At 63.9% G+C, this 8,764-nt stretch overlaps 1 protein-coding gene across 1 annotated transcript; it reads left to right on the forward strand.

The window, feature by feature from the left end:
• Positions 1–406: 406 nt before the first annotated feature.
• On the forward strand, positions 407–8,517 carry A1Q1_04343 (viral A-type inclusion protein; the record flags this gene model as incomplete). The annotated part of the gene is made up of 11 exons (XM_014328387.1): positions 407–460; positions 623–1,063; positions 1,105–1,227; positions 1,294–1,534; positions 1,581–1,684; positions 1,748–1,975; positions 2,025–2,306; positions 2,359–2,571; positions 2,615–2,659; positions 2,697–2,747; positions 2,830–8,517. The coding sequence occupies 11 exons, from the start codon at positions 407–409 to the stop codon at positions 8,515–8,517; spliced, it is 7,470 nt and encodes a 2,489-aa protein (XP_014183862.1).
• Between the last annotated feature and the right edge of the window lie 247 nt (positions 8,518–8,764).

The raw sequence follows: 8,764 nt of genomic DNA on the forward strand, positions 1-8,764 counted from the left end.
CGACCGGTGAGAACCATGTGGACCGTGCAGCGCTCGATGCCCATTGACACAGAACGCAGACGCTACGTGACTGCGCTCGACCTCTGCAGACCTCATGTCTATGCATGTCGCTACTCGTTCTACACACCCCTCCCCTCCTCCCGATCCTCCCAGCACTTTGTCCTTCTACGTAGCTCCGTCGCCGTCCGGCGGTCCGAAAAGCACCTCGACCATACCGCCGCTCCTATTCTATCTGCTAATCTGGCACGTGACCCAGATGCTCCCGCGCGCGTCATGTCCGCCGTTCGAGTACGGGGCTACGCTCCGGTTTCGCGCGCGTCGGCCTGCACCTGGCATCGCTGCTATCGTCGGTCACAACAACAACAGCACCAGCATCACCCTCGAGTCCGCGATCACGACTTCGGCCATGGCGGACGCAGAGGCTGAGAGGAAGGCCAAGGCCGAGAGGGCCAAGAAGCTTGTGAGTGACCGGCCGAACGGTGACATGACGGGGTGATGTGGAGGTGTCGCGGTGGAGGTCGGAATGAGCTCAATGAGCTCTCGCGATCGATGACCCGAAGCCGAGTCACGGCATCGACGATGCGAGGGCGTGGCCTCGGGATTGATGTAGCTTTGCTGAGAGGCAAGAGGCGGAGGTCTGGAGAGCTTGCTCCTGCATGCAGGCGCGGCAGTGCGGAGAGGGAAGGGTGCGAGAGCCGACCCAGATCACCTCACATCAGCTACCAGTCGATTCATCGTAGCTAACGCCCAGCTCGCAGCGCGACGAAAACAGAAAGCCGCAGCGGCAGCGTCCACCCCCGACGAGTCTGTTGCCGACTCGCGAAGAACGAGCGTAGATGCCACGCCTGCCGAGACACCTGCCGAGACGCCGACACCGCCTGCCGAGCCCGCCGAGTCAACGGAGCCCGAGCCAATACCGCCCGTCGAAGTCAAGGAGGAAGTGAAAGCCGTCGTCTTCGAGAATGGCGCGGGTAGTGCGGACACGGCGAAGTTGGAGAAGGAGCTGAAGGAGTTGAAGGAGCGGATATCGGCCCAGAACGCCGAGATTGAGCGGCTCAAGAGTGTAAGCTTTGGTCGATCTGGTGGTAGCTGACGAGACAGGAGAGCGAGAGCGCTACCAAGGACGCGGTCAAGGAGGGTACGAGACTCGCCGAGGTCGAGAAACAGCTCAAGAGCGCCAAGGAGGCGGAGACGAGTCTGAAGAGCGAGCTCGAGAAGCTCAAGACTGTGAGCTACAACGTCGCAAGGCATAGCTGACCCCAGACCTCCGCTGACGCCGTGTCGAGCGAGAAGACCAAACTCGCTGCGCTCGAGAAGGACCTCGCCGCCGCGAAGAGCTCCGAGACGACTCTGAAGTCGGAGCTCGAGAAGCTCAAGACTGTAGGCTCCACTACGCAGGTGCCATTGCTGACCCCAGGCCGCCTCCGACGCTGCCTCAAGCGAGAAGACGAAACTGACCGCCCTGGAAACCGAGCTCGCCGCGCACAAGGCGCGGGAATCCGGCCTGCAAGACGAGATAAAGGAACTCAAGGCTGTAAGCTCATCTTGTCCCGCGCTGAGCTGATTTTAGGCCTCGGCAGACGGGGAGAAGACGGCGATCGAGCTCGGCAAGACGAAAGATCTGCTCGAGGCTGCGCAAAAGTCGCAGAAGAGCCTGGAGGAGGAAGTCGCCAAGCTCAAGACGGTTAGTCACCCCCTTCCTTTCCCTCCTCGAAGCTGCCAGCCGAAGCTTCAGAGCTGACCCCAGACGTCAGCCAATGACGCGAGCAAGGCGGGCAAGCAGCTCGTCGCGATCGAGAAGCAGCTCGAGGAGGCTAAGACTGCTGCTGCTACGAAGGAGGCGGAGCTCGAGAAGCTGAGGAGCGTGAGTTTGCATAACTGTTGTCGAACTGACGCCCAGTCGAGTGCCGAGTCCACTTCCAAGGCAGAGAAGGAGCTCGCGGCTGCCAAGAAGGAGATCGAGACGCTGAAGAGCGTGAGTTTCCTCATCCGTGCGCTAAACTGACATCCAGTCGAGTGCCGAGAGCAGCAGCAAGGCGGAGAAGGACCTCGCCGCTGCCCGGAAGCAGCTTGATGAGCTCAAGGCCGAGTCCTCCGCTGCGTCCAAGAAGTCCACGACCGAGCTTTCCGAGGCCAAGTCCGCTCTCGCCGCAGCGGAGAAGACGCAGGCAGACCTAAAGGCGCAGCTCGAGAAGGCTCAGGCCGCCTCGACGTCAGCGGAGAAGGATGCCTCTGGTCGGCAGAAGGAGTTTGAAGACCTCAGCAAGGCCAAGACGGAGCTCGAGGCGGAGCTGAAGAGTGTCAAGGTGGGTTTCCTTCTACAGCTCTGCTAACCCGCAGGCCGAAGCGAGCAAGCAGGGCGAGGAGGCAAAGGCTCTCGCGACTGCCAAGACTCAGCTCGAGGCGCAGCTCAAGGACGCAAAGGTGGGTTATCCGCGCGACTTCGCTAACCCCCAGGCTCAGGCTGAGAAGCTCGCTGCGCTCGAAAAGTCTAAAGCCGAGACGGAGAAGGCCAAGACTGAACTGGAGAAGACAAAGGCTGAGCTTGAGAAGCAGCTGAAGACCGCTACGGTGAGCTTTTTGCGGGCCGGAGTCAAGCTGACAACAGGCCGAGGCTGGTAAGATCTCTGGTCTCAACGATGAGCTCAAGGTCGCCAAGGTGAGCTATCGATGCGACTTCCTCGAGCTGATTCCAGGCCGAAGCCGCCAAAGTGTCCAGTCTCAACGACGAGCTCAAGGCTGCCAAGGTAAGCTGTGGCCATGTGTTCCAGCTGACATCAGGCGGACTCCACGAAACTCAGCAAGGAGCTCGAAGCTGTGACGGCGCAGAACAAGGCTCTGGCCGAGAGCAAAACGGCGCTTGAAAAGCTCGAGGTCGAGCACAAGAACGCTCTCTCCGACCGGGACAGCGCGCGCGCCTCCGCCACCGAGCACGAGAAGAACCTGAAGGCTCTCCGGGAGAAGCTCGACTCTGCATCGTCTGCATCGTCCGACCAAGCGGCGCTCATCGAGTCGCTGCGCAGTGAGGCGCAGGCCGCGACCGCCAAGACCAAGGAGCACGAGGCGGCGCTCAAGGGCCTGCGCGGAGAACTCGATGCCGCGCGCGCTGCTACCAAATCAGCGGCCTCTCAGGCCGAGAAGGAGGCCAAGGAGCACGAGCAGGCCCTTGCTGCCCTGCGTGAGGAGCGCGACAAGGCGAACGCAAAGGCGACCGAGCACAGCAAGCGCGCCGACGCCGCGGTCCTGTCGCACAAGGACGCGACCTCGAAGGCTGCAGAGGAGCACGAGGCCGCCCTCGCCGCCCTGCGGAAGGAGCATGAGGCTGCGCTTGCGTTGCACAAGGGCGACCACGACAAAGCGATTGCGGTGCTGAAGAAGGAGCTCGGCGACGCGGCGTCGACGACGCAGAAGAGCCACGAGGACGCCCTCACTGCGCTCCGCAAGGATCGCGACGAGCGCCTGGCCAAGGCCGAGGAGATGCACAAGGCCGCCCTTGCTGCGCTTGAGAAGAAGCATGCAGACGCGAGCAAGGGCCACGAGGACGCCTCGGCTGCTCTGAAGAAGGGTCACGAGGACTCCCTCAGCAAGACAAAGGCGGAGCACGCCGCTGCTCTCAAGGCCCTTGAGGACCGCGCCGCCGCCGCAGAGAAAAAGCACGCCGACGTGTTCAAGCAGCACGAGGCCGTGACGAAACAGCACACCGAGGCGGAGAAGAAGGCGACCGAGCTCGAGGCAGCCCTCGCCAAGCTGAAGAAGGAAGGCGAGGAGCGCCTCTCGTCCATGAGCAGCGAGCAGGCCGCTGCGCTCAAGACGGCCGAGGACAAGTTCCTGGCCCAGCAGAAGGAGCACGCCGGCGTCCTCAACAAGCTGAAGGAGGAGCACGCCAGTGTCCTCTCCAAGCTAAAGGAGGAGCATGCCGCTGCTGTCCAGAAGTCTGCCGGCGAGACGGACGCGGCGAAGAAGGCGCACGACCAGGCCAAGGCGCAGCACGACGCGGCCGCCAAGCAGATGGCGGACCAGATCGCCGCGCTCAAGAAGGAGGCTGCGGCCGCCGACGCCGCGGCCGTCGAGGAGAAGAAGCGCACCGACAGCGCCCTCGCCGAGTCTGAGAAGAAACTGGCCGAACTCGAGAAGCAACTCGAGGATGCCAAGTCCAGGGCGGCAGAGGAGAAGAAGGCGGCCGCCGCCGCCCTCGCCACGGCGAAGAAGGACGCCGAGGCTGCAGACACTGCAGCGGTGGAGGAGAAGAAGCGGACTGATGCCGCCCTCGCCGCTGCCCAGAAGGAGTTTGACGATCTGAAGTCCAAGGCCGCCGAGGAGAAGAAGGCCGCAGCTGCTGCTCTCGCCACGGCCAAGAAGGACGCCGAGGCTGCCGACACTGCCGCGGTTGAGGAGAAGAAGCGTGCCGATGCGGCGCTTGGTGAAGCTCAGAAGGAGATTGAGTCTGCAAAGGCGGCTGCGGCCGAGCAGAAGAAGCAGTCCGAGGCGACGCTCGCCGAGGTCCGCTCCAAGCTCGGCGCGACGCAGTCCCAACTCGAGCAGAACGCCAAGGACCACGAGGGCACGCTCTCCGCGCTAAAGAAGCAGGCCGCGGACACTGAGGCCGCTCTCCGCTCCCAGCTCTCCGATGCGAAGGAGCAGGCCGCCGGCGCCGTCGCCTCGATCGGTGAGCTCGAGAAGGAGCTCACCTCGGCCAAGAAGGAGATTGGCGAGATGCAAGTCGCGCGTGACTCCCTTGAGAGCAAGCTGTCCGCGCAGCTCGCTCAGGGCCAAAAGGCTCTTGACGCGGCCAAGAAGGCAACCGCCACCGCCGAGGAGAAGGGCAAGAAGCTCGACGCGCAGCTGCAGGAGACTAAGGCAAGTCTCGCCGCGGCCGAGAAGAAGGGCGCCGAGCAGGCCGAGGCGGGCAAGGCGCTCCAGGCGCAGCACGACGAGACCAAGTCTGCCCTCACGGCTTCGGAGAAGAAGGCGTCGCAGGCTGAGGAGTATGGTAAGCACCTCTCCTCCAAGCTCGCGGAGACGGAGAGCAGCCTCGACGCGGCCAAGAAGAGCATTACACAGCACGAGGAGAGCGGCAAGAAGCTCTCTGCCGAGCTGCAGGACATCAAGACTGCGCTCACTGCCGCTCAGAAGAGTGGATCTGAACACGAGCAGACGTCCAAGAAGCTCTCCGCCCAGCTCGAGGAGACCCAAACGCAGCTAGGTGAGACGCAGCGATTGCTCTCCGAGGCCGAGAAGCGCGGAACGGAGCACGAGGAGGCGATCAAGAACCTTCAGGCTCAGTACGATTCCACCCAGCAATCGCTGAAGGAGAGCCAAGGCAGGACCGCCGAGCTCGAGGAGGACCTGGCCGCTTCTAAGAAGCAGGCCGAGGAGCACACTGCGACTATCGTCAAGCTCAACGGTGACCTCGACGCGAGGGCCAAGGCCATTCAGGGTCACGAGAGCACCATCGCCGGCCTGAAGAAGGACCTCGAGGCGTCCAGGGCTCAGACGGCCGAGCAGGTAGCTGCGGGCAAGAAGCTCAGCGGTGAGCTCGATGTCGCCCGGGCCACGATCACCGAGCGCGAGGGCACGATCGCGGCGCGCGGAGAGGATCTCGAGGCTGCCCGCGAGTCCATCGCCGGCCACGAGGAGACCATCAAGGCCCTCAACTCCGATCTCGACGGGTCCCGGAGGACGGTCAAGGAGCGCGACGCCACGATCGCCGCCACGGCCGCCGACCTCGCTAAGACCCACTCCGAGCTCGGCAACCGCACGAAGGAGCTCGAGGGCGAGCGCACCACCGTCGCTGAGAAGGAGAAGGCCATCGCTGGTCTCCGCTCCGACCTTGAGAAGTCCCAGGGCACTATCAAGGAGCGTGAGGCTACGATTACCACCCACGTCAACGATCTGAAGGCTGTCCGTGCCGAGCTCGATGCGTCCAGGAAGGCGACTGCCGACACTGAGCAGAAGCTCGCCGCGACAACCAAGGATCTCGAGACATCTCGCGGCGAGTCCGCGTCCCTGCAGGAGGAGCTCCAGAGGGAGCGCACTGCTGCAAAGGAAGCGGCGGATGCTGCTGCCGAAACCCAGGCGCAGCTGAAGAGCGAGCTCGAGGCTGCCGCCGCCCAGGCGACCGAGGACGAGGCGGCGCGTAAGAAGCTCAAGGCCGACCTCGACTCGGCGCGTAAGCGTGCTGCGCAGCACCAGGTCACGAACAAGTCGCTCGAGAAGAAGCTCGCTGGTTCTCAGGCGACAATCGCTGAGCGCGACGAGAGCATTACCACGCTCACTGGCGAGCGTGACTCTCTGAAGACTAAGGGAGAAGAGCAGACTGCTGAAATTGCCTCGCTCCGCTCCACCAAGGCGGAGCAGGAGGGCAGCATCGCGCACCTGCAGGCCGACCTTGCCAAGACGCAGAAAACTGCGTCCGAGCACGAATCGGCTGCTAACAACCTCCGCGCCGAACTCGCCAAGGAGCGCGACACGCACACGGCCACCGCCAAGAAGCTCGGTGCCGACCTCACGGCCGCGAAGAAGGCGCACGAGGACGCTGTCGCCAAGCTCGAGGCGCAGATGGACAACGAGCGCAAGCAGGCCGCCGACGCCAGCAGCAAACTGCTCGGGGAGCTGAAGGAGGCGAAGCGCGAGCGCGACGAGACCGTGGCTCAACTGAACGGCCAGCTCGACGAGACGCGCAAGGAGCGCGAGAGCATCGTGACCAAGCTGAACGGCGAGCTCGAAGACGAAAAGCAGGCTCGCGCTGCGGACGTCGCCAAGCTGAACGCCGATGTCGATGCGGCCCACAAGCAGCGCGAGGAGGCTGTCGCCAAGCTCAATGCCAAGCTCGCGCAGGCCAAGGAAGCTCACGAAGCCGCCGCCCAGACGGCCCGTGGCGAGCTGCACAAGGCCAAGACGGCGCACAGCAACGAGGTTGCGGCCATGACGACGGCAGCGCAGAACGCGAAGGAGAAGCACGATGCGGTCGTGCTGGCGCTGAACGGCGAGCTGAACGACGCACGCCAGACGCACGAGGCCGAGGTTTCCGCGCTCTCCGACACGCTCGAGAAGGTGCGCAAGGAGTATGACACGGTGCGGTCCAAGCTGCAGAGCGAGATCGAGTCGCTGCAGTCGCTGTCCGCGAAGCAGACCGAGGCCGTCGAGGCTCTCAAGAAGGACCTCGACTCGGCGCAGGCCGAGGCGGCGGAGCGCAAGGCCGCCGGCGAGCAACTTGCCGAGGAGTTGGATGCCAGCCGCGCTGAGGCGGCCAGCCGGAGGGCCAACGAGGAGAAGCTCACTGCCGAGCTCGAGCAGACGCGCACTGAGCACACGTCGGCGATGGAGGGCCTCCGGAGCGTGGCGGACCGACACGAGGAGACGTCCAAGAATCTCCGCTCCGAGCTCGACCTCGCACACAGCAGCCACAAGGCGGCCGCTACCAAGCTGCAGAAACAGCTCGAGGCGACGCAGAACTCGTCAAACGAGCACGAAGCGAACGCCGCCAAGCTCGCGTCCGACCTCGAGGCGGCGAAGAAGGAGAGTGCTGAGCGGCACGAGCTCGGCGAGAAGCTGCGCTCCGATCTCGAGGCGTCTCGCGCCGAGTCCAAGAAGCACGAGACCTCTGCCCTCAACCTCCGCGCCGAGCTCGAGTCGGCTCAGGCGACCAACGAGCAGCTCGAGGCCGACGCGGCGCAGCTCCAGTCCGACCTGGAGGCGGCGCAGAGCACGTCGAGCGGCCACAAGGCTGTCGTCGATAAGCTGAAGGGCGACCTCGTCAAGCTCCGCCAGACTTATGCGGAGCAAGAAGGCGCTCTCCGGCGCGAGCTCGAGGCGTGGCACGCGTCGAGCTCAGAGCAGGCCATGGGCCAGGCATCCCTCCAGACGGACCTCGACGCCGAGCGCGCCATGACGGCGCAGCACGAGGCGACGATCCGCTCCCTGCGCGGCGACCTCGAGCGCCTCCGCGCCTCCGCGCGACCAGCCATGGCCGGGCGGCGCATTTCCGCCGCAAAGCCGGAAACGCTCGAGGCGCTGGAAGCAGCGCACGCGCTCGAGGTGTCGGAACTGAACGCGAAGATCCGGCAACTGCAGGAGGAATCGCACGCCGCGACGACAAAGGCGCACGAGCTCTCCCGCCAACTCGCCGACGTGCGATCGCCAGGCGAAGGGGGCTTGTTCTTCGCCTCCGCCCCTGGACCTTCCGAGACGGCGTCCACGCGGTCATTCACGCCCACGTCTTCGCGCCCAAGCAGTCCCCTGCGCCGGCGACCGGTCGACGCCGACCTCCCCGCCAGCGTGCGGCATAAGCGTGCCGTGAGCTTGAATGCGCTCAAGGCGCGCATGGGCGTGGACACGAGACGACGACACTCGGCGACCCTGAAATCGTTACAGGAGGACGGAGACGGAGATGTGCCCGAACGCAGCCAGACGCCCGGGGAGGAGGGACGGAGAGAGACGGCGAGGAGGATGGAGCAGTTCGGGGACGAGATTGTGTACTGCTGCTCGGCGTGTCAGGGCGAGCTGGTGGCACTGTAAACAGACAATGACGGGAGATCGAGATCAGAAGAAGAAGCAGGTCAGTCGACGACGTAGACGAAGTAGACGTAGAGACAAAGTTCATACCACATCACACAACATAGAAATTCGACACCCACGAGCGTTCACCATCATTTTCCATATATATCCATATCAGCTCTTTCTTCGCAGACAACGATGCAACCATGGAATACCAGGCAGGGATACATACAACACGACATAGTTACTTCGGACATGGAGACACTAC

Source organism: Trichosporon asahii (genome assembly GCF_000293215.1).
Source record: "Trichosporon asahii var. asahii CBS 2479 unplaced genomic scaffold scaffold00004, whole genome shotgun sequence".
In the NCBI taxonomy this organism is placed as follows: domain Eukaryota; kingdom Fungi; phylum Basidiomycota; class Tremellomycetes; order Trichosporonales; family Trichosporonaceae; genus Trichosporon; species Trichosporon asahii.